General features: G+C 39.9%; 2 protein-coding genes across 2 annotated transcripts; one reads left to right on the forward strand and one right to left on the reverse strand.

Annotated features, from left to right (window-relative positions):
- Window positions 1-1,715: 1,715 nt before the first annotated feature.
- Window positions 1,716-10,558, reverse strand: eif4eb (eukaryotic translation initiation factor 4eb). The gene is made up of 7 exons (XM_071471080.1): window positions 10,413-10,558; window positions 9,062-9,165; window positions 6,948-7,043; window positions 6,731-6,794; window positions 5,333-5,446; window positions 2,571-2,710; window positions 1,716-2,484 (listed from the first exon to the last, which is right to left on the reverse strand). The coding sequence occupies exons 1-7, from the start codon at window positions 10,428-10,430 to the stop codon at window positions 2,370-2,372; spliced, it is 651 nt and encodes a 216-aa protein (XP_071327181.1). The 5' UTR covers window positions 10,431-10,558; the 3' UTR covers window positions 1,716-2,369.
- On the forward strand, window positions 10,527-25,437 carry metap1 (methionyl aminopeptidase 1). Its single transcript, XM_071471077.1, has 11 exons — window positions 10,527-10,684; window positions 12,149-12,200; window positions 12,436-12,545; window positions 13,105-13,165; window positions 16,877-16,968; window positions 17,055-17,138; window positions 18,041-18,179; window positions 18,944-19,075; window positions 21,887-22,030; window positions 22,136-22,201; window positions 22,706-25,437. Exons 1-11 carry the CDS (start codon window positions 10,568-10,570, stop codon window positions 22,870-22,872), a joined length of 1,164 nt encoding a protein of 387 aa, XP_071327178.1. The 5' UTR covers window positions 10,527-10,567; the 3' UTR covers window positions 22,873-25,437.
- The last annotated feature ends 235 nt before the right edge of the window (window positions 25,438-25,672 follow it).

Consider the following 25,672-nt stretch of genomic DNA (forward strand, 5'->3'; position numbering starts at 1 on the left):
ATATGCGCAATAAAAGGATAAAAAAAAAAAGGATTATATTCATCTGTATTGGTGGGTGGTTTACAATAAATACAAACCTGCATTTACCTTTTATGACTGTTGCAAAACAGATTTTATTATATGCCATAACAAGTGACTTCTATACTGAATATACAGCATAAAATCTGTTTTAATGAGAGGTGTTTCAGATGTTTTGTCCACCCCAGTGATATCAGAGGATGGATTTATTTGAATTAGTTCTCAGTATAAAGGCCTAGCCTACACTTCACACCGCACACCACAAAAATACATCCTTTAAAATGGCAATAATGTAAATGTAATATAATGTAAATGGCAATGTAAAGTTAAGACTTATTTCAGCATTATATTGACTGTACTAAGATAAGATTATACGACTGTACTAATTCTAGCTAGGTGTCCCTAATAGACTGCCAGCTGAGTTTACAGGGTAGGCACTTTTCATGACACTGAACTTCCTGAACAGATGAATCCTTTATCTGAAATTTATTTTGTAATTTACACTTATCTGTGTAAATTCAGGAGTAGGTTTCTCAGTTTTTAATGTTTACAATTACAAATAGCTTGCTGTAACATTAGGATAATAAGAGAGAACACATCTTAAAAATGATGTGCTCAACTGAGATGTGATTATTAATAAGTCTTAATACATTTCATGCAATAAGTTTGATGTGTAAAACAAATGAAGTGTAAATAAACTGTCTGCATGATTTAGTTAATGCCACAAATAGACAATGTTTTCTGTATCTCAGTACAAATTAATTAATTACAGGTTTTAAGTTAGGTGATTGTGGCTGTCAACTGTTTTGAATTGAACATTGGCTTCAATGTAGTGATTAAAGCCAGGACCGTACATGTATATGAATATGAAGAATAGCTGTGTCATATTAAACACACTCTACCTCTGATCACACTTCTCTGTATTGCAGAGATAGATGTTAACAGAAGTTTACATGAACAAAGTTTGGAACTGGACTTGACGTCTGTGGCCTCAACTCAAGACCCACCTGTGCAAACTGGTCTTTCCTTTAGTGTTTGTGCTCTTATCTTATCTGTACCTTGTCTTGTACTGTTACTGTGAGGTGCTTACCATACATTTTATCACTGAAGTGTATGCTCGCAAAGGATCTTACATGATGAATCAGCTGGCCTTTAAAGGTTACTACCACAACCATGTCATAACATCAACAAGGGCCTAATGAAGCCGCAACACTCACTCAACGCTTCATCAGATCAGGAAGGATCTAGTTGTAGATGCTTCGCCTGCTGGCTTTAAGAATGCCAAACCTTGAGAATGTGATGACATTTGTCATGTTGAGGTGACATTTTTAAAGCTGCCCCAGTGGCAATGAACTGAGATGGGAAGCCATGTTGCCCAAAGTAACCTTTTCTTTCATAGTTCTTTTTATACTGACATTTGAAGGGATCCAAGATGATGGGGGGGGGTTGGTGTATTTTAATTTAGCACTTTCACACCAGATAGGGCTAATGGTGAATTGTGAGCTGCTTGGAAGCTTGCCCCATTTTCCTAAGATTGGGCTCATCCCCTTTAGTATTCTTACTTTATACAGTAGGAATTGAGACCATGGGTAGGAAACATCATCTACAAGAAACACCCTCAGCTTTCCTGCCTCCCAGTGCGGGGTGGATACAAGTCAATCACTAAAAGTCAAAAAGACCCTACAATACAGCACCACTGAAAGTCAAGAAGCAATTCATTTATAACAAGGAATGTACCACTTACAGGTCGCAAAAAATTATTCCACAATTTAACAGTTTATAACTGCAAAACCAATGTTTTAATTATATTAACACTCAAATGAATATGAGTCTTGAAATACTTTAAAAAGGTTGATTAAATGCAACAGTCCAAGGCAAAAAAGCATAAAACAAAGGTCTAACAATCTAATAATATGCAGGCAAATTAATGTAATAAATTAAAAGGGTTTAATGTCATTAAGGATTACAGCAAACCAACAATGCTGTAGAAAATGGGAGAGAAATATACATTTTTTTGCATTTCAGGATTCCCTGCCATTAAAAAAAAAAAAAAAGAAAAAAAGAAAAATCAACACAGATTTCTTTAGTAGAGTATGCAGCACTCTAAATGTCATCCACTATTAATACCTCTCATTGTTAGTGTTTTGGAAGATTCATGTTTATCTGTTTTCCATGTTTTTTTTTTTCCTGTGGTTCAAGTCCTGACCAGGTTATGGAAATATTTGGCATGTAGTCTTGGATTGGGTTTTCTTTCCTCCAGATTGCATTCCGCAGAGTCTTTGCAGCAAAGTAAACATATGCACCAACAACAAATAAGACAAGAAAAATGATAGAGGCACATAGGGCATTTCTCAAACAACAAATTTGTTCTTGGTGGTTGAACCGCTTTTGGTAGCTGTGTCTGCATGGGATTGGTAGCCAATGGTCATCTTCATGGGAAGGCCCAAGCGCTCCTTGTAAACTCTCCTGTTGACAGGAAAATGACAGCGTGAGAAGATGAAGAGAACGTCATCACCTGTGGTCCAAATACTGACACTGAAAAGCCGACTCACCCTATGTGTGTTACGGCTTCCCGGTTCTCATAGTCTGATGTCCAGACGGCTATTTTATCTCCTTTTGTGCGGATGTTGACCACGGCTCCGCAGACATCATCGCTGTAGTCGTCAAAGGCCTCTCCGACTAAACAAAGGAGCTGGGAGAGGGATGGAGAGGGATAAAAGGCTTTTGTCATAACCTGATGACTCGCATTTTGAATTTAAATATGACTGCAAATCCTCCTCATTCTCATAAAAGCGGAGGGCCACGGACATTGTTAGGTCTGTCACCTCAATTACTGTGAATCAGCAAGAATTTTGAGATTCCTGCACTATGCTGCAGCAGCCTGTCATTCAGGTTTACTACAGCATACTCAGGGTGCTATTTTTAACAATTCATGTTCAAACTTTTCAAAGATCAGTGAAGTAGAAACACATCATGCAGCAGCATTTCACAGTGACATTATAACTTTGTGAGGTAACAAGAACATTGAAAAATATCAGTTTGCTCAATAACATTTGAAAACTAGAATTACTGTATGTGTGCCTCTGCCAACCAGGCAAGTTGCAGGAAATATGGTCACAATCTCTCCTTCCTGAGTTACAGCATTCAAAAATGGCCAAAAGTATTTTTGTAGAACATCATGATGTCATAGTGAAGTTGACCTCTGACCATCTGGATATAAAATGTCATCACTTTATTTTAACCTATTAGACATTTGATGCAAATTGTGTCTTGATTAGTGAATGAATTTGTGAGTTATGGCAAAAAACATATTTTGTGAGGTCATAGCGACCTTTGACCACAAAATTCAAATCAGTTTATCTTTAAGTCTAAGAAAATGTTGGTGCCACATCTAAACAAATTCCCTTGAGGTGGTCTTTAGATACCACACTGAAGAGGCCAAAACTGTATTTTGTAAGAGATCTCCCTGACCTTGACCCCTGCCCTTTGACCACCAAAATCTAATCAGTACATCCTTGAGTCCAAGTGAATGTTTGTACCACATTGAGTGAGATATGGCATTCACAAGGCCAAATCCATGTTTTGTGAGGTCACCACGACCCTTTGACCCCCAAAACTGAATCAGTTTGTACCAAATTGAAGTTCATCAAGGCCTTACTGATATCACGTTCACAAGAACGGGATGGACGGATGAAAAACCTGAAAACATAATTCCTCCAGCTCTGGCTGTCACTGGTGTTGAGCATCACTGTACAATATGTTTTGCGTTGAACATATATGTATCTGTATAAATATAGATGGATTAATGTTCATGGTTTCCCAATAGAACTTTTCAGGATTATGGTGATGACCAAATGTCATTTTCACACACATCTGATCTGAAGAGAAAAAAAAAAGAGTTTGGAGCTCAGCATCATTAGCCTTGATCCAGGACCATGTACTATGCATCATGGTGATTGGATACCTGTCAGAACATGGACATTTCAGTCCCAGATCTGCCCATAAAATCTGTTATGTGATGAATGTTGCAAACACAAACTTGCTGAATGGGAGGAAATCTTCTTAGCAAACTATAAACTGGGCAGAAAAAACTTCAGGGGTGACATAAACAGGAATCCTCTGCGCTCACCTGCGGCGTGCTCATGCTGTGTTCTCACAATGGGAACACAGAATTGGAAGAAAAGGAAAAACACCGCTTATCCCGATTTGGGAGGAATTTCACATGATTCTAAGGTAGTTACCTTAATGCTAAATTTGTAGTCACACCAATAAAACAGCCTAGATTAGTTGCTTTTGTTGTGTTATATATTCGTAAAAACTTGTTACCAAGTAAAACCAAATACAAACAGTGTATAAATGAGCTGAATGGTTTGTATTAATATTGGATTATATTTTGATACAACTACAAATATTGTTTGTTGACATGTCTCTAGTATTTTTTTTACCAAGGAGGAGAAACTGTCAGTGTCAGAAATTCCCAACATATCCGACTTATAAAAGAGATTACAATTTAAATCAGTAGTATTACTGCAGAATAGCTTACAACAACTAGCGGCAGCACTGAGAACTACGCTGCTCAGCAGCCCTCAAGCCTCCTCATATTGTTTTTACCCAGCTTGTAGGCGGCTAGGAAGATTTATATTTTCAATATTCCACCTGTATTACATTTATACAGAACTCAGCATCAGAGCTCAAGAGCAGTTTATTTAAAACTGTCTCATTAAAAATGTTTTGCTTCCAGCTTAACATATGGTAAAACAATTAGTGTGACTGTCATTGGAAAAACAAAATGATCCCTTTCAGCCCTCCAGGCCAGTAGCTACAGTATTGACAGTACAGTAAGTGCTGTTTGCTCACTGGCGAGTCACAGCATGCTAGATGTCTATATCACTGTCAGTGACCTTTAGAGTGGCAACAGAACGCACCACAACACTGTGTGGACTGCAGATGTACCAGCGAGTGAGCCAGTTTTCTGTTGCTCCCATTTGACTTTGTCATGACCTCATCATCAGCTCAGCAAACAGTCAAAGCGAGAGTATATTTTCTTAGACATCAGAGATTTTATGTGCAAAAAGATGATGAGACGACTAAAACAATCTCATCACAATTGAGTTTTGAAAGGTATCGAAGGATGTAATAACCCATATCAGCAGTGTGACAAATGTGATGATGGAGTGGTACAACTAATTACAGCTGCCAGCGCATAATAAATACACTACTTTCAGAGGAGGCTTAAGAAATGATTAATAGAATCACTTGTTTGAGCAACAACACTGAACATGATTCGGAGCGCAGCAGAAACAGCCAAACCTACCGTCTCCAGCCAGAAGCGGTCCAGGTCTAATCTCCTCTGCTGCTTGGTGAGTGTGATCAGCCAGCGGCCGCCACGCTTGTTCCTTTCGTCCTCCCACATGGGTTCAATGCCATCCTGTAGCCATGGTTCAAACTGTCAATACACATCCTAAACCACTGCACCAAAACGTCAGAACAGCCTTTAAATGTGAGTTTTTCAACAGTTTCCAACTTCACTTCCAACTTCCAACTAAACACAGTGGAAATTCTTGAAATGCCATAAGATGTTTGCAGCTGCAAAACTAAAAAGAAAAGAACTTAGCAGTTGTCCAGGGATGGTTAAATATCAGTTTGACATATTTTTCAGAAGTTGCATTTCTGCTCCTCTACACAGCTCCGCGTCAACACTTTAAACACACATTGCAGTGTTTGGTAAAAAGCTGCATTTTCTCAGATTTCAACTGTAAAATTTGCAAAACTTAATATGTACAGGCACTGATAAACTAACTCCCATGCTGTGAATACAAGTTCGCTAGTTAATCTTCGCTACAGGTGATCCTGCTAATAATTTCCATAAAAGCACACAGATCAAAGAGTGCAGTTATATTTGATTACTGCCTTTTCCATTTATTACGATCACCTAGCTCAAACACAGTGTAATTAGTGGCTGCTAGCTGCCTCATGCTTTTCAAACTCTTCCGCCCCACACTTCTCATTTTCGAGCTCTTTTAAGCTGATGAGCAAGAAAGATTTAATCAGGAAAAAAAAAAACAAACAAAAAAAAAAACCCTGCCCTCTTCTGTCTTTCTTTGCTTCCTCTGGTAATGATGCTATTGTTTTGACTGGAATTCATTGTGTCAACAATTCAATTAGGTATTGCTCTGTTTGCAAGAGCTTTATTTGAATCTGCTGCCGTAAAAATCTTGCAATTTGACTTTATTGGTGAGCTGGTGATAAAATGTTTATATTACATTTTCAATTGCAGTGCCAACTGCTCTCAAGAGGGTCACTCTGAAACAGAATTGTGGGACCACAGTCTGCTAAATAATCAACAAAAAACAGCTCTTCTTCCTGTCTGGTGTCTCAATAAACAATAAATTAATTCATAATGTAAATGCTTGACATTTACTGTCATATCTCATGTTCTTCTAAATGTCCACTGTAAAAGAAAAACATGAACATGGTTCTTTTAGTTTCACTGAGTCAGTATCAGAAAGAGAGAGAAACACTGTTGTCCTTGTACATATTGATGAACACACAATACAGCAATCATGGAGAGTTGTGTGTAAAATATGAAGTACTTTTCTCCACAGCGGAGAGGATACTGATGTGCAAAAAGACAAAAAATGATTTTAACTACTTTAATTTGTATTTGAACTCCTCGCTCTCGGCACATTCAAACCAACTGACACAACCTTACCTTAAAAAGAGAGTAATCGCAGCCCGACATGAGGTTGCTCGACAACTGGATGTGATTGTAGAGACTGGAAACGACAAGAGCACGGCGTTAACAACACATGCTCATTTATCGCCTGCAACAATAATTCAGAAACACAGCCATGACATTTTATTGCTTCAGTCACTCCATGGGAAGTACAGAAAAATAAAAAGACTCAGAGAGATTTACTGCTCCTTACGCCCAGAAATCTTCAACCGTGTCAAATTTAGAGATGAGTCGCAGGTTGGCCTGCCATGTTTTGCTCTTGTCATTCTTGAAGAACCACAGAGACCATCTGTCAGGCGAAAGAAGAAAAAAAACAAAAAAAGATTTTGCATAAATGTAACAAGCCCCTAATTAAACACGAGGTAAACAAACGTAACCAAAAGCCATTGAGCTCAGGAGCAAATGAGCGACGTATGGATGCACCTGGATGCTGCTCAGTAAATCATGCCGTCGCTCTTGTGGTCCAATTAATTGTGGCGCTGTGTCATACTTGTTCAATGCTGAATCCTCTTATGGCTCAGCAAATGCCTGAAGCTCTTTAGGTTGAAGAGGAATAAAGAAAACTGTGGCTGTTGTGACTATTACAAAGCCGTTAGAGCTTCTAGTCTGTCAGTGGGTGTGGGTAGTGTTTTTCAGTGAGAGCTGCCCAAATGAAGGCCAGAGAAGGACAGAATGAGTCAAGTGATACAAACTACATTCCCTTCAGGCAGCATTTATCGTGAAGCTGCTTTGACCTGGACATGGTGTTTCTTTGACTTCAAATGCATGCTGGGATGGACTCAAGCACCCTATGACTCTATAAAGAAATGCAGATCAATCAAATCAATGAATGCTGGGCCGTTGGCTTATGTTGTTTCTGTTGTACTTTGTATACTAGTGCGTCTGAGTCAATAAAGAAAAATGAAGGCATTCTTGTCATTTTGCTCATCAATATTTTAGGATACTTCAGTCAGAGCCAACAGTCAGTCTATTTCAAACCTAACAACTGAGCTGTAAGTCACCGGTGTTTAGGGTTCAACTGTTCTTTTAGCTGACAGGCTTTCTGTTGAGTTTGGCTTTTTTTTTTTTTTTATTTGACCCTTTTGGACATAAATATCCTTGAAGAATTTTAAAATATAAAAAATATTCATTCATTGCTTATTTGTATTCAGCACCAACGGGTGTTGGATCCTATCTTGAGTATGGATTCAGAGAAAAACACTGAAACACCTCGGACAGGTCACCGGACCATCACAGAATATCACAGCCTCACTGTGGGAAAATAAAAAGTCTCAAATCCAGAGGAAATCCACTTTAACACATGAGGAATACTAAAACACACAGAAAGGATCAGTGCCACAGGTACCCACTGAACCACATACATTGTACATTTGTATTACATCTAATATCATAAAATTAGCTGCTAGGCCAAGTCTCCCTCCCTCGAGTTGAGAAATAAACACAATGTATTTAGATAATCACATTTATTTTCTTATCAATCTACTTTACAGACTATTTATCTTTGATGAGATAAGTTAAAAATTAGGCAACTGTCTGGAAAGTAAACATCTTGAGAGTATTTTGTACTTTTATTTGGCTTTTTGCTATGCTGTTTTTATTATGTACTGCACACAAACAATGGGAAATCACTCAGCTTCCTGTCAATGAACAAAGCATTCACTGTTTTCAGTGAATGGTCAATTTATGTCTTGCTTTCACCTCTACATAAGCCAGCCCCTATTCACTTGTGTGGAGGAGGGGTCAGTCAGTTCTTGAACTATGCCCAGAAATCAAACAATCTGGTCACACATAAGTCACCAATCTTTTCTTTGAAGCTGGTGATGCATATGTTTTTCCATTTTCACACACTCCCATCTGTTGCCTGTTATTGCTTTTGTTTCAATTGTCAAAGCACTTTCTACACTTTTAAAAGGTGCTATATAAATAAACTTATTATTATTATTATTATCTGTAAGTGTTCCTGTCCCACTTAATTTTACATGACTTGTGTCTTAAGGTAAAATTAGCAAATAATATGAAACCAACAAATATTTACATTACCAGTTATCTGTTAATAATTATTTTATTTTTCAAATAATAGTCTACAAAATGTTTTTTTTTCGATTGACTAAATAATCAATCGCTCATCCTCTTTGTTGGAAAAAACTGAAATGAGTTGATTGTTTGATGGCATGTTGTAAATATAACATTACACATTATGGCTGCTAAATCGGTTAAGAAAAATTAAAATGTCATGTCAAATATGTTTGAGTTTTAGCCTTCACTGGTCTGGCTGTTTCAAATAAATCTAAAACTGCAGACCCTGACCTGTTCTGGAGGGGGTGTTTGATGTAGGCCTCAGGGCTCACAATCTCCTGTCCAGTCTCCTCAGCTCCATCTTCATCAGGCTGAGGTGGACATGGGTTGGTTTCCTAAAAAGCAGTTAGGTAGAAGTGAGATACAAATAAAGATTGAGGGTTGGGGTGGGGGCTTTCTATTCCCAGTGCATATGATTATACTCTCCAGTGCAGATCTCACTGTAACAACTGCGTGACGGCTGCTCTCTAATATTTCCAGTCGTTGTTTACATAAGTGGACCCTTCAGCCATGGCAACCAGACGGTGACACAACTAAATTCAAGTCAAAATGTACAAAGTGCCCAGCTGACAAAACAATAGCGTTGTGTCTAATCTCAAATGAGACATGTAATCTCCTAAATACACTTTCATGATCGCAAACATAAATTCCGTGACGGAAGTTGACTTATGAAACCCGTTATGAACATCTGGTACACATTCACTGTGATGTGAAGCTAGAGTTTGGCTAGCTCCCATTAACTCTGCTGCTAACATTACACACTAGTGGAAGCACGTAGCTTTGAGAAGTTCATCGTTAGCCATGGCTGTGCCAGTCCCTGAATGCCTGCTGATGAACGGGGGGGAAAAAAAAAACGACACACGATTTCCATTCACATGTCTGCCAGTTCAATTATTCCGTATCTGGTACAAAGTTAAACACCCGCTACAACACGACCTTAAGACGTTTGTAGCCAGTCTTAATTTTCGGCACGTATGTCACACACCTAATTGTGTTTATTGAGAGAAAACAACGTATGAAAACTAAACATTCAGCTGTTTTAACATTATTTCAGTTGACTAAAATAGCCACTGTTGCATCGCAGAGGTCAGCAGGAAGGAGTGTCGACCGATTTTGACAGTTGAGATTTTAGCTACAAAAACCAACTTCCAGTCGTATGAGATGAATTATTCTTTACGCCGAATAAACCAATAGTTTCCAATAAGCTCAAGTGTTCAGACAAAGCGCTTCTCTGCTCTATACTCGAACAGATAACCCTGACGACAACAAAATGACTAGTTTTGTAATGGAAGTTTGTGCGGTTCTCCTCGCAAAAGTTAACGGCACGTCGGTTAGCTGTAACGTCAGCCTTAAAGTTGGGAGACCTCCACACACAAGCATTCCTCTTTTACGCTCTGGTCGTGGCACAGAAAACAAACTCGAAACTGGCTAAAGCAAGACATGTGCTCACAACAGCGGTCAATTTCCATCTTAGCGCTGATGTTTAACGTTGAGCGTGAACTTCAACTACGATCTCGCCCCGTGATTAAATCAAGAAGCCCCCCTAAAATGATTTGATATGTTCTTCGGAGAAAGTGCTCACCGGTTCGGCGGTCGCCATCTTACAAATCTGTTAGGAAAGTTTCTGTTGATTGGATCGAGCCGTGCAACGTGACGGCAGCGCCGCGGACATGCGCGGTGTGCGGCCGTTGGCTGGCTGCCTCTCGCCGACTCCACCCCTCTCCTGCAGACGAAGGCATGGCGAGCACCGAGACCAGAAGGGAGTGTGAGACAGAGGGCTGCAGCAAGGACGCCAAACTTCAGTGTCCCACATGTATCAAGCTCGGTATCCAAGGCTCCTATTTCTGTTCACAGGTACTGCTGTTTTTCTTGCCTTGCCCGGTTTAAATGTCGGCTGTAGCCGCACATCTAGGCCCCCCTCTCTTATCACGAGGCTGCTAATGCTAACTGTCAAGCTAGGTGGACATGTGTAGGGGCTTCTTAACCCGCTAATAACCTGTCAGCTGAACTTTAATGAATGCCTCCTGGCCGTGTAATACCGTGCAGATTACTGGGGCTGAATAATGCAGTTAGTGACTGTAACCGATGCTGTCCCTGTAACAGGCCGGGGGAAGACGTTGAGCTAGCTAACTGCAGGCTGATTAGCCAAAGTGAATGACCCAAACTCTCTGACCAGAATAAAAAAAAAAACAACCTGAGAGTGAAGTTGTTTTGCTGAAAGCGTAAAACTGTGTGTGAAATATTTATGTTGTGTTGGAACCAAGGCACTCCAGGATTACAATCAACTGCAAGTGGTGATACTCGAGTTGTAAAGTGGTGCGGAGTTACTGTTGCGTGACAGATCACTTGGTGCCACGATGTTTGACGCTCATCCTGGTATTTTAGGAGAGCAAACCCCCCCACTCACAAGTCTGTCAGGTTAAAGATGAGCCGCTTATGGACCGGACCTCATACTGGCCTGAGTATGACCTATTATTGGAAGCTACTCTCCACTTAGGATACAGATGATCAGCTGTTTGAACAGTATGAGAACTTTTATCATTGTTGTCACAACAATGTCTTTCACTAAAATAGTAAAGGGGCTTGTAACAAGTCATGTGAGTAACCACAGAGAGTTGACATTATGCTGATGAAGTTTGTGGATGCTGCTTTGTGGTTAATCTTTCTTGCAGCTGACACAATGTTGGAAATCCCAAGAGAGACATTAAACTACAGGCAGAACACTCTTTTTTAAGTAGATCTATATCTCATTCTGAGTCAAAAGCTTTATGCAAAATTAGGCTGGGGGTAAGTTTAAACGCTCTTGTGGTATTTGACCCTAGAGGTCTTTGCTGTGGCTGCAGTTTTGGCTGTGCAACCTGACCTTGCTCTCTGTATTTCCCGTCTCTCCCAGCTAACAGTTTAATTAAGGCATACAAACCACTGAAATGAACAATGAATGGAAGCGTGACTGTGAAGAGGACACTTACAGACCCATATTTGGAAAAGTCTCTTCTTGTGTTGCAATATCTGTGACATTGTATGTGTACATCCAAGTAACACTTTTTTTTTTTTTAAAGTTGGGTTTGAATTAGTTGTGTAATGATTCTTAAACTGAAATTGTCCATGCTCTTGTGTTGCGATAACGGAAGATGGTATCATGACTGCGGCTGTCATGTTTCTGTGCATCAGCATAAATTCAGTGACCATACATCTGATTGTTACCCATTAGTGAAGTGCAGTTTGAAGCACAATTTGCACCGTGTCAGTAATGTGTAGGTATGTGTGTCTGTCACTGTGCGTCCTCATTAAGTGGTTTTCTTTGTGTTTAATTTCCAGGAATGTTTCAAAGGGAGCTGGGTGTCTCACAAGTTGCTGCACAAAAAAGCAAGTAGGTGTCACTGTCACTTATGCACTTTGTTGACATCAAGCTCTGTGTTGGACTCGGTCACATTACATAAATATATTGCATGTCATTTAGGTTAGTAGCACCGATGAACAAGGACGCGTACACTGTGTTAATTTAGAACCTGTTATGAAAGTTGAGGGTAGATGACATTCCTCGACTGTGAACTGACATGTTGCTGCCAGGTGCTTTTTAGAGACCCTGTGTTATGTTTTGTCAGAGGAAGACAAGAACCAGAATGAATCTAAGAACTGTGTGGAGAAGGACATCAACACAGACCCATGGCCGGGCTACCGCTACACAGGAAAACTACGCCCTCACTACCCACTGGTAAGTCCTTCTTTGTCTCCAGTTGGTTTCTTCCAAAGGTGCTGAACTCATTTGCACTTTCTTGTCACCGTTTTTATCCTCATTTACCCCTAACTGCTGTAAGAATGGCTGCCACAAAGAAGGGACAGTTTTGATATATATGACCCTGTTTAACCACAACCTTTAAATGTCAACTGCTCCTTTGTGACCTAATTCTGCACTTTGTTAGCTGAAAGGATGTCAGTTAGTCAGACAGGTTTCATGCTTTAGACGGTACATGAACTCTTTTAAAAACAGAGGATAAACAGTGAGCGCTACACACTACATCATATTTTAAACAGCTAGAAAATCCAAAACCGGTGTCATGAATTGATACCTCGTGGGCCATAAATGGTTTGAATGTGTCAAAACAAAGAATCTTCTCCTAAAAAGAATGGAGGACAGCGCTGAGGAAACACGGAGACAGACAGAGTAATAGGAAATGTTAAAAATTGTGTTCTTGCTTTAAGTATTTTATTATGTCAAGATAGCTTCCATGTAAATGTAATAATTTAACGTGTCTATTGTCCCTTGGTTGTAGACTCCCATGAGGCTTGTACCTAGTGACATCCAAAGACCTGACTATGCTGATCATCCCAGAGGTAACCGAGCTTCTTTCTCTCAATATATTTTTAATTGATCATATTGGCTTGGTATCTTCTAATTAGCTCGTGTTTTTTTTGAGATGTTACATTGGGTGTATATGTATTTTTTTTGGAACAACACCAGTACAACAATTTGAAGCCTGTGTTCTTGGAGGCTTTTGGCAGAACATCTTTGGTGTCACCAGAGACACTTGGTCTTGTTTGACAATGCATAGTACAGGCAGAAATCAGATAATCATTATAAAATCTATTTACAATTGCTGCCAGATTACACTGGGAAAGTTGTCATTTGATTTGGAGCTGTGGTGTTTACGGTATGATTAGTCCCTCAAAGCAGCAGGGCCTAGAGATGGTGGTGTTGGTCAGTGTGTCTATTGGTCAACCACTGGTTTTAGCGTTTTGACCAAAATTTCAGTTTACAGAAGGACAATCAGAGTCTACTGGGGAGATTGCCTTAGATCCTGGAAGGATCAGCTCTTTTGATTTTTAATAACTCCCTGGTCTTTTGTCTGATGCTAACCTGTGCACAACCCACAATTTTAACCCTGCTGCTTGTAGGATTGCAATAATAATAAATGTTCATCCAGTGGGATGTAGTGAACAGGGGTTGTTGGTGCGACTTTGAAATATCAGCCTTACAGTAAATAAGAACTGTGCTGTGTGGTAATGACAGACAAGAGCAAAAATTGCCAGTACAATTCTTCCACAATTCAAAGTGTTTCAAACTAAGAGACTTAACACTCAAAACCACTTGAGCAAGATGTGCCCTCTGAGCACTTCGCCTCCACAAATTATACCACATTTAAATTACCTATTACACGTGCAGTCCTCAGTAAGTGCCAATCAAAATTGCTTGTCTACTGACAGAGCGAAGAGTTCACAATTTCACCTCTGAGATCCCCTGACTATTAGATCACTATAGATAAATAGATCTGATAACATGCGAGTGCACATTCAGAGCTTCAACCCGCTGAAGCCCTGTTTTGGTGTGTCTGGACAATGTGGTCATCCATGCATGTGCCGTATGTAATTTTTGCATGAATACACAGATGAGTTGATGCGTCTTGTGTTGTTAGCAAAGAGCTCTACACCAACAGAATAGTTTGGGGAACTCACAGCCCAGTAGGCAACGCTGAAGACAGAGAACTGAATGACGAACACGACCAGCGTTTGTACAAGTTTTGTTGCAACTGAAAGTGAAAACTGTTCTTTCCCAAGTTCTTAGAATAACTGAACCGTTTTATGCCACAGAAAAAAAGCTGTTTTGTAATTGTTTTCTTCTAAAAAGAAGAGAACGTTAAATGCACAAACAGTGAGGCAGTATGGTGTAGAAACTTGCAGATACGAATTTGAATCATTATGTGGTGAGAGTGACATGAGTCTATTCTCAGTGGGAATGGTTGTACTAGTATCATTTCACTATAATTAATTTGTTGTAATGTTACAATGAAAAATATTGCTTGACAGAGCTTTTTGTAGATTAATTTCTGAGCAGTTGTGTCATAATCGTATACATCAGTAACTGATGCACTTCCCCAGGTCTTCTGTTATTTTAACACGTCTGTCAGAATCATTCAGTTTAATGAAAGTAACTTTCTCCCAGTGATTCTCTGAAGGTTTGAACTGAGATCAACGTCCCTCTGTCAAACAGCCCATTAATATCTCACTATGATCTCTTCAAGAACCGCAATAGATTGACTGGGGGGAGAAGTAAACCTGCTGACAGGGCTGCTGTCACCAGCTTGCTCCTTTTTGTGTTAATTATCAGACAGCCATAACTGCGACCTGCCTTATTTACGTCTATTTCTCTGGGCAAGTCATTCATTCTGCAACCATGGCAACCTCTGCATCCCTGTCATCCGACTGCATAGATCCATACTCGGGTAGTCATGGTTACGGTCGCCTTTCATTCTCTTGTGAAGCCTATTCAGGGAGTGAAGCACAATTGTTACAGACTAATGTTTCTTAACGCTGCCGTGTGATTGAGCTCCAATCAAACTTCATTTGATTTTTTCACTTTGTAAACATGTACATTGACTATTTCCACTATTACACCAATAAGGAAGTGAACCATTCTAGTAGGAAGACATTATAATGTGCACACTGTGATTTTCTCATACTCTGTGTCTTTTCCGAGCAGCTGTATCAAAGCGTAAGTAATTCTAATTGATTGTTGCACTCACGCTGTAGGCTCCTGGGGTCAAAAGAAGGGATGTATTTGACTTGTACACAAACCTGTCTAAAGTCCGTGTTGCTAGGCAACTGCTCATGTTCATTCAGAAATCATCTTATTGAGTTAATAAATTATAGATCAGCGAATTGTTGATGACTCCAGTGCTTTGACCAACACAAGCTTAAATACCCAACATGCTTTTCAGTGTAGAATAGAAAGAATAGAACATCTTCCGATCTTGTTTGATTCATAGCTGAATTGCAGGTAGTCTGATATGTTGTCGAGCTGAATCCGCTGACATCTGTGCCTCTGTTGTTTCCCATAACAGTAACAGTCCCGCTCGGCTCCTCTGAGTCAACAGTGTGAGTGTCATAAGAGTCTACCTCTGCTCAGGTGCTGATGCTGTAGTGTGTTCTCTGCAGGAGCAGCTAGTTCTCCATAGCACCATAGCACTGCAAGACAATTTTAGGTTTAAAGAATGTCATAATAAAGTGATGTGTGTGGTGTATGTACATGTATACAATGCATAAAAGGTATAATTATATGCAAAACTGAGATTAACACGATGAGAAAAACTGTTAAAAGCAAAAGAATTAAATTTTCTAAACCATTGGAAAAAGGGCTTAAATGAGTGTTTGATGGGAGATTTAAAAGACAATGCCTAGTCGCTCGCCCAGAACAACCCTGAAGCAGGGAGATCCCAACACAGGGACTTGCACAGTTGCGACATAAAATCAGATAAGAGGGCAGTCCCTTACATTCAAAATATGCAGATATAAAAGAAGACAAACCAAGTCCCTTTTTTCAAATGTGTTGACTGGTTGGACCATTCGTGTTACTTTTAATGTAACAATTTAACACAAGGAAGATTTTACATCACAAGTATGATATCAACAAAGCAAACATGAATAAGTATGTACATTTAAATTTTGTCACTTCGACAGCTCAACCCAGTCTTAGACTGTAGTCATGGCTTTCTGAGAGTAGACTTGGCTTTTGCTGTAGCGAGTAGAGTTTGTGCTGCATCTGTTGTTCAGAAGAGGTTTCTGTTGAGTCATCAGTGAAACTAAATCTCATCTCATCACTTGTTTTCATGCTCTGGAGTTGAATTAATAGTGTGTTATTTGACCTGTTGAAGCTGCCAGGAGTCAGACACCAACGAAGGTAAAACTTGACAGTGAGGGTGAATAATAATGTGAGGTGTCCTGTTTCAGACTAGATTACCTTCATATAAAGCATCCACATAGTATTCTCTTGTACAGGGTGTTGGTAAAATTGCACCACTTTTTGTGTAAAAACAAACCTATAGTAAAGACAATGATGCTTTGTGCCTGCCCGCAGCCAGAGGACTCACTCAGCTGTCACTTTTCATGGAAATACAAAAGTGATTAGGAGCATGTAAATCCATCTGTGATGCTCCAAGCTGATGCTGCATCTCAAAATTGACAGAGAGATGACAGCTTCTTTGCAAGGTCCTATCTGAGTATTGATGCGTTAATGATGTCAGTTGTCTGTCCGTGTTCCCCCTCCCACAGGGATGTCCGAGTCTGAGCAGTTCCTGAAGGGGACGTCGCAGATCAAGATCCTCTCTTCTGAGGACATTGAAGGCATGAGAGTGGTGTGCAAGGTAACAGAATTGACTGTCATTGCTGCTTTGCATTTCTAATTTTCTATTCAATGTGTTCTGGTTTTTGACATGTATGTTATTTGCAGCTGGCACGCGAAGTCCTGGACATTGCAGCCATGATGGTGAAACCTGGTGTCACAACAGAAGAAATCGACCACGCTGTGCATCTGGTATATATACACAAACACAAACACAAACAAACACACACACAAACACAAACACACACACAAACACACACACAAACACACACACAAACACAAACACACACAAACACACACACACACACACACACGTTCAGGTTTTAAGGCTGGGAGGTTTTCTCTTTCTTATCTAATGTAGCCCTGCACACAAACAAATTATGGAAAATGAAATTATGTGGAAATAGTGATAGGGATCATATTGTCCTTGTAAGGGCAGTCAGTGATCCCACAATGTAATGCTTTCAGCCATGCTAGTAGCTCTAGGGTTGGCAGTGGTGTTTGACTGGTTTAGGCTGAAAAAAACTACTGACCGTCCCATCAGCCTCCAGCTGTATTTTGAAATTAGTGCTATTGAGCAGCTACTATCATGCAAACACAGGGTAGGCTTATAGCCATGTAAACATTATCTGCTAAACATCAGCTTGCAAGCGTTGTCTTTGTGAGTATGTTAGCATGCTGATGTTAGCATTTAGCTCAAAGCACTGCAGCCTCACATCTGCCAGCCTGACTGCAGACTCTTGTCTTGTTTTGTAGAACAGACACTGCTGATAAATGATGCAAAAGCGAGTTGCTACATGTAAACAGACCCCACCCCCCCTTTCCCTCCCCCCTGTGGAACAACAATTCAACAACAGTTAAAATTCTACCATGTGCTGGCTTTAATGCACCATCACATCTGATGTAACGGTTATAAAACACACAGTTCACCCCTATAGCATTGCGGATGTGATTACAGCACACACTTCCAATTTCTATACAGCAGCTACATGAGTGGGAAAGGGAACTAATCTTTATTCTAGGTCATCCAGTCTTGATTTTCTCACTTGTTGCTTCCCTGTTCTCTCTACAACCAACATGATTTGTCTGTTCAGGCCTGCACAGCAAGGAATTGCTACCCCTCCCCTCTCAACTACTACAACTTCCCCAAATCCTGCTGCACGTCTGTCAATGAAGTCATCTGTCATGGCATCCCGGACAGAAGACTACTACAAGACGGAGATATCCTCAACGGTACGCTCACTGCACTAGATGCATAATTATTCATCTTTGACAGATTTTCTATCTTTTTTATTTATTATAACCGGTAGAAAATAAATGAGTTCAGAATTACAGGATTTTATTGACTGTTTTGTTATGTTTTTATGTTTGTTAACAAACTTGGCCTTTCCTTAAAACACCCAAATTTTCTCACTATTCTCGTCTTCTCAATATCAGTAGTTAAGGTTAAGTTTGGATGTAGACAAAAGTTTTACTCAAGAGAAGGAGGGGGGTGTATACGCTTCCCCTCCATGATAAATGGTTTTACCAGCATTCTGAAATGGTGTCAGCAGGAGTTCGGCCAATTTTAGCCTCTTTATGAATATTTCTGCTGAGGCGATGTCTTCCATCAGCCACTCCCCTCAGAGCATCTGATGGAGCACTTGCCAGCAACTCAACTCTCGCTGCGTGGTCCGACAAGACAAATTGTTTCATTAACCTTTACCAGTGGGGCTTTGCTAGTCAGATTCTTGGCTCACTATATTTCAGCATAAATGGGAAGAGTTACAGTTTTCCCACCAGGAGCTCCAATTTCATCAGCAATTAAAAAAAGAAAAAAGAAAAAAGGAACATTTTGTTTGGCCTTGCAAACGGGCAGATATTTTATGAACATCCATGTTCACCCTCTTTCAGGCAGATTATTCATCACAGCACTTTCCTTGTGTTAAACACAGTCGAGTCCAGTTTGTCATGTAATACAGTGGCTCTGACATTTTCATCATCTCACCCTTACACAGTGGACATCACCGTCTACCACAACGGTTTCCATGGTGACCTCAATGAAACCTTCTTTGTCGGAGAGGTGGATGAAGGAGCGAAGAAGCTTGTTCAGACCACATATGAATGCCTAATGCAAGCCATCGACTCTGGTAGGAATTCAACCTTTGCTTTTATTCATTTTACTGATACTGCAGACACACGATGGGGATAGTAGCAACTCTGCCTTCACTGCACTGGACTCTGTGTTTTTGTCCATTCACACGGTTAATGACTGATAGATGGTTTTAGCAATAAAGACTTGTGTACACATATAGATGTTGTTTTGAAATACATCAGTGTAGGTGTAAATATCAGCTTGTATTTGCATATTAAAGCTATAAGAAATAGCAGTACACAATCAATGCCAACTATACCTTGGAAGTCATTTAAAAACAGTGTTGCCATGACATAGTTTCTCCACCAGAGAGCATTGACATTTGAGAGTAGGTTGATAATTTTGACCTTGGAAACAGTAATTTCTTTTTTCTGACCTTTTCCCAACGTCAGCATTTATCTTTTAACTTTTAAGAACAGTTTTTTTTTTTTTAATTATTAACTTTTTTTTATTGGAAGTAATTTCACGAGGTACAACAGAGCAATATGACAGAGAATACTTCCATCCTTCCATTTTTCCCCATCTTTTTTTTATCCCTCCCACATTCCCATCCCATCCCCAGCACACACAACAAACCCATAAACAAGAAAAACTGCCAAATATACATAAAAAATAAAATAAAATAAAATAAAAAGAAGAAAAAAAAGGGAGAATTAATAATTAAAATAAAATAAATAAATGGGGGGGGGGACTTAAGAGAGGTCTCCAAGTCTTTTCAAATGAATTTAAGGAGCCATTGAGGGAAAATCTAAGCTTTTCAAGACTCATGAACAGTAATATTTCGTCAGCCCACCTACTATGAGATGGAGGTTGAGGGTGTTTCCATTTAAGGAGTATAAGGCGTCTGGCTAACAGGGTGGGTAAAGGCAAGGACAGTCTGTATAACTCTAGATGTAAAAGGCTGTAGGGGGGGCCCAAACAAAGCCAAGAGAGGTTCAGGAGAGATAGTAGTGTTATATGCTGTGCTAAGAGTTTTAAAGATTTCAGACCAGAATGTGACAAGCCCTGGGACAGGACCAGAACATATGAAAATGGTCAGCGGGGGATTGTTTGCACCTGTTACAGGAGTCACTTACATTGGGATAAATTAGTGTAGTGAACTTTGTGCACTACTTTACATTGTAGGAGGCCGTGCCTCGCACAAATTGAAGAGGAATGAACCAACCGTAATACTTGTTCCCAGTAATCATCAGGTAGTGTGACTCCAAGCTCTTGCTCCCAAGAATCCTTGGGGCCTGATGCTTGGCTATCAAGAAAAGAGTTGATAAGGCTGTAAATGCTAGAAATGAGCCGCTTTTGTTCGGGATCAAGAGCCAGTAGTGAATCAATCAGTGTTTCTGGGGGACGACTGGGGAATTTGGGGTTCTGATTCTGAACAAAATGCCTTATCTGAAAAAAACGAAATAGATGGGAATTAGGCAAGTCAGATTTTGAGAGCTCTGAAAAGGACATAGAAGCCCCTTGGTTGTAAAGGTCCTTAAATTTGGTTATCCCTTTGTTGAACCACGTCCAAAAGGTCAAATCAAGAGTGCGGGAATAGGTGATTGGTAACAATAGGGGAGAGGTCTGAGCCCCTATGAAGGCCTAGGTTCTTCCTAATTTGAATCCAGATTCTAACAGAGTTAGTTACCACTGGATTGGAGGTAAAGTTAGAGGGAGCTGGGAGGAAACCAGGGAATGAAGAGAGAACTTGGAAAATGCAAGTTCCATACCCACCCACACAGGGCGCTGGTCATCTGCTGTGTTACTAATCCAGTATAAAAGTTTAATAGTGTAGGAAATTGGGCAAAGCTAAGCCACCGAGAGCCTTCGGGAGCTGTAGCACTAATCTTCTGATACGTGGATTTTTATTGCACCAGAGGAAAGAACTTATTAGTTGATCGAGTGATCTAAAAAAGGACTTTTTAATAAGGATAGGGATATGTGAAAAAAGATATAAAAACTTGGGTAAAACAACCATCTTAACCAAATTAACTTGACCCACAAGGGATAGTGGAAGACCAGACCATCTGACAAAATCTAGTTTACATTTCTCAACTAGAGGAGAGAATTTTTTAGAGAAAAGTTGACTCATTGAATTAGTAATATGCACCCCCTAATATTTAAATCCACCTGTAGCATATTTGAAAGGGAATAAGGACGGAGGTATATTTTTGGCCGCAGAATTGATGGGAAGAACTTCACTCTTGTGGAGGTTAAGTTTATAACCTGAATAGAACCCAAATTTGTCAAAGATATCTAGAACCACAGGGAGAGAGGCAGCTGGATTAGACATGTATAAGAGGAGGTCATCGGCATACAACGATAATTTGTGAACTTTCCCAGCTCTGATGATGCCCTCAAACCCACCCTCCTGGTGTAGCCAGATGGCTAGAGACTCAATAGCTAAGGCAAATAGGAGGGGGGAGAGAGGGCAGCCCTGTCTGGTTCCTCTATAAAGGGGAAATGAAACAGACTGGAGTCCGTTTGTGTGGACAGAGGTGACTGGGCTGGCATAAAGCAATTTAATCCAAGATATAAATTCCGTATTGAAACCAAATTTCTGCAAAACAAAAAAAAGGAAGCTCCACTCCACCCTATCGAAGGCCTTCTCCGCGTCCAGTGAAATTAAGAACGGCTTTTAAACAAGTTTTTTTTTTTTTTTTTATCTGAAAGATTTTGTTTATTTGACAGCAAGTTTATTTTGTTTAAAAAAAAAAAAAAAGTAAAACCTGACCCCTGAGCACACATTGTAGTCATGATTCTTTAGTAAACCAAATTGAAGGGATCCTTATGTGTGTTTCTTTCTTTGCTGACTTGTTCACAGTGAAGCCCGGTATTCGTTACAGAGAGTTGGGTAACATCATCCAGAAGCACGCTCAGGCCAATGGCTTCTCTGTGGTCCGGAGCTACTGTGGCCACGGCATCCACAGACTTTTCCACACCGCTCCCAATGTGCCACACTATGCCAGTGAGTAGTCCTGTACCTTCCACTGTTGACTCTTAAATCTGTGAAAGTTGGTTTTGAACATGATTCCTGACAACAGCATGATTCCTGTGTTTAATAATTTCCCAGAAAACAAAGCAGTTGGAGTTATGAAGCCTGGCCATGTGTTCACCATTGAGCCCATGATATGTGAAGGTGAGTGAAATTGCTCTTATATAAATAATGTTAACAATAATACAAATTATAGCTCTAATTATAATTTGAATCAATGCAAATATAGCTTATTTGCCCTGTTTACATAATTTTCAAAGTCCAAGCAATCACAGAAAACAAATACACTCAAGAGGAAATAAAACATGCAAGTTTAAAATGACAATAAATAGTAAAATACTATATTGGAGAGAAACATCATCGTTCTCTGAAAACAATGTATAGCCTTGTTATCAGCTTTGTCGCAATGTGTTTTTAGATAATCAAATGAGTTTTGAAATGGTTTGTTTGGCTTAAGAAGTAGCTGAATTTTTCTCAAACTAGACAGGATCAATTTATTCTTAATCAAAACGACCAAATTTGGAGATATGTGGTTTTCACAGGAAAGTGAAGAGAAAGTCAAAGCCTTATGTGTGTGTGTGTGTGTGTGTGTGTGTGTGTGTGTGTGTGTGCGTGTGCGTGTGCGTGTGTCTGTGTGTGATATCTCAGGTGGCTGGCAAGACGAGACGTGGCCTGACGGCTGGACGGCGGTGACCAGAGACGGGAAGCGCTCGGCTCAGTTCGAACACACCCTGCTGGTGACGGATACTGGCTGTGAGATCCTCACCCGCCGCTTGGAGGAGAACGGTCAAGCTCATTTCCTGAGTCAAATGTAGGCTGGACCGGAGCACGCCAAGGACTGGACTTTGCAGACACAGACACCCAGCACCTCTGGGTCTCACACACAAACACTCGCACACACATCTCAATCAAGAGGCACCACTCCTAGAGCTCAGTGTAACTGTGGCTCTCATTGGTCTTTGTATTAAATATTGGTTCCTCAAGCTAAATGGAAGTACTTGAATGTGTCTTACATCAAATGTGGATTGCTTTATTAGTGAAAACTGTATCCTTTGAAGGAAATATGAGAGTATTTATAAGATTTGGATTTCCTTAGTGGTTGGGCTTTAGACCTGTTCTGGCCTCTGGGTCATGGCACCCAGAGCTTTTACCAGCTGGCTAGTTGTTGTCTGTGGTGTGTGGAGCTCGGGGCAAATCCAACTAGTATGACATGCTTTGCTTCTTTTCTCTCATCCTCTGCAAACGTAATCAGACTTCATATGACTTTACCAGAGATGGACTGAAAAGAACCAGCAATAGTAGAGACACAGGAGAGTTCCAGTGAACAGGGTCAACAAGTCGCACAAGCTCACCAACTAGCAAAGCCTATTTTAGAGCTACAACATGACACCAGGCTGAAAACTTTAGTAACTTGAAAACCCACCCTGTTTAGCATTTATAAGCAGTACATCAACATTTAACCCGTTAAGATCTGGTTGAAGCCGGTGTCTGAATCTCAGTCAGTAGTTGGTAACTCCTGTACTCTGCTTCAACATCGCTCCTTTTGCTCAGGTCATTAGCCATTTTCCGAACCGCGATGTAAAAAACTCTTTCGCAGGCTAAAACTGCTGATAAAAAAAACTAAAGAAATACATTTCCCATGATGGATTCCATGTCACTGGTCACATGTCTTAAAAACGACGAAATCATCAACTGCGTGTGAACGTCTCATCTGGTCTTAAAGGGCGACACACGTATGTCACATCCAGTCTTAATGAGTTAATACATCATTTATAACACACTAATGTAGTTGTAAGCACATTTAAGTATTTATTAATGTATTTGTCAACAACTATAACTCCTCCTGTGGGAACCCATAACTAGATGCTGGTATTTAAACAGTTAATTACGACATAGTAAAACACAGTTGTAACTATATAAAATATGTCCTCATAGAAGTTGTAATTTTGGACAAATATTGAACATTAATAAACACTTAAAATGTAGTTTAAAGTAGGTAAAGTGTTCACACATATTTAGGGCTGGATTTCAGGAATCGTTTGACATTTTAGACATTTGCTTTGCTGCTGAAGATCAGTACAACTCTCTTACCTGTCTGTTGAATATGAAGCAACAGCCAGGAGATGGTTAGTTTAGCATAGCTTATAATAAAGACAGGAAACAGATAAAGTTAAAAAGCTAAAGTTAAAAAAGAATCAAATCCACCAAAGTGGAGAAACTACAAATTGTGGTTTCACACAGATGTTTTGTGAGCTGGGCCAAGAAATAGTCACACATGAAACTCCTCTTAAAACCACAGCTTGTCATTTTTACACTTACTTAACAAAAGTTAAACAAAATACAGAGTAACATGTCAAATAATGAGATTTAGCGATGCTCACTATGGAGCTACAGCCAAGAGATGGTTAGCTTAGCTTAGCATAAAGACCGGCTAGCCTGAGTCTCTCTGAAGGTAAAAACAAAATTCATCTGCCAGCATCTCTAAAACTCAATAAATAACACACTTCACATTACCGTATCTCATTCAGTGTACAAGTTTTTTGTTTAAATTACAAGTTGTGGTTTTATATGAGGATTAGTTTCTTATGTTTTTTTAACTTTGGGCAGAGTCTTGACAGCCATTTCCCACTGGTTCTATCTCTAATTCTAAGTTAGGCTAAGCTAGCCATCTCCTGGCTAAAGCTTCTTTATATTTAACGGACAGATATGAGAGTGGTATTGTCCTGATATTACTCTTGGCAAGAAAGAAATAAATGCATTTCCAAAAATGTTGAAACATTCGTTTAATTTATGTATTGTTTTGTTAAAAAATAACCAATGATCAGCTGATTTATTGTTTAATGCCAGCCTGTTGGCCAGCTAATAACAGTAGCAGCCAACTATCACTGTCCTATCCCTTTGACATGTCCAGTAGAGCCAGTCCAACTCAATGCTTACATCCTGAATGTGGCTATTATTAGCGCACAGCTAGTTGAGGACGTCAGTCATGGTTGCTAGGAGAACTGTGATGCAACCATGGAGCATATAGGTAGATATCCAGAATAAGGCGACGATGATTGAGCTCAGAGTCATTGAAGTGTTGATCTTGTTGGTCCTGCTTTGAGGAATCCTCCTTTGGTGTCTCATGTTTCCAATAGCCCTGGTGTAGCAAATTGAGCCTTAATGTGTGAATCTAGGGAGTAAGAGTTGCCAGATGTCTCAAGGCACGTTGACTGATATCTCCCCCATGTCTCCTCGACAGTCACCATTTACCTTGATGTGGGGATTTTCCTGGTGTGAGAAGCATTCATTATTTCTACATTTTCAGAGGACTAATGTGATCACAGTTTCTCTGCCATCTTTGTATTTCTTCTAATGGAGTAATAAATGACTCTTCTCTAGCTCTGTATGGGTGAGTTTGTCCTTTAAATAGATACATGAGCTAAATCCTAAAAGTTTTTTTTAAAGTTTAATGTACCAGCCTTTCAGGACTGGAGCTAACCCTCTGGATGCCTGTCAGCCTTAATGCCTTTTTAAACTCAGTGGAGGACGAAGATGTTCTTAAATGCAGATAAATTGTTTATTTGTTCACTCCCAAGTGGCGCGAGTGTGACCGTGACTTCCTTTGCAGTGACT

The sequence above is a fragment of the Trachinotus anak genome, unplaced genomic scaffold, assembly GCF_046630095.1.
Source record: "Trachinotus anak isolate AG129_WGS33_773 ecotype Australia unplaced genomic scaffold, CSIRO_AGI_Tana_v1 ptg000033l, whole genome shotgun sequence".
NCBI classification, from domain to species: Eukaryota; Metazoa; Chordata; class Actinopteri; order Carangiformes; family Carangidae; genus Trachinotus; species Trachinotus anak.

Coding starts and splice junctions, on each gene's coding strand:
- eif4eb (XM_071471080.1), bottom strand. Junction 7,044..9,061: donor AAACACCCCCTCCAGAACAG/GTCAGGGTCTGC, acceptor TTCGCCTGACAG/ATGGTCTCTGTGGTTCTTCA. Junction 6,795..6,947: donor ACGGTTGAAGATTTCTGGGC/GTAAGGAGCAGT, acceptor TGTCGTTTCCAG/TCTCTACAATCACATCCAGT.
- metap1 (XM_071471077.1), top strand. CDS start 10,568: ATGGCGAGCACCGAGACCAGAAGGGAGTGTGAGACAGAGGGCTGCAGC. Junction 16,969..17,054: donor GCATGAGAGTGGTGTGCAAG/GTAACAGAATTG, acceptor TGTTATTTGCAG/CTGGCACGCGAAGTCCTGGA. Junction 22,031..22,135: donor CAATGTGCCACACTATGCCA/GTGAGTAGTCCT, acceptor ATAATTTCCCAG/AAAACAAAGCAGTTGGAGTT.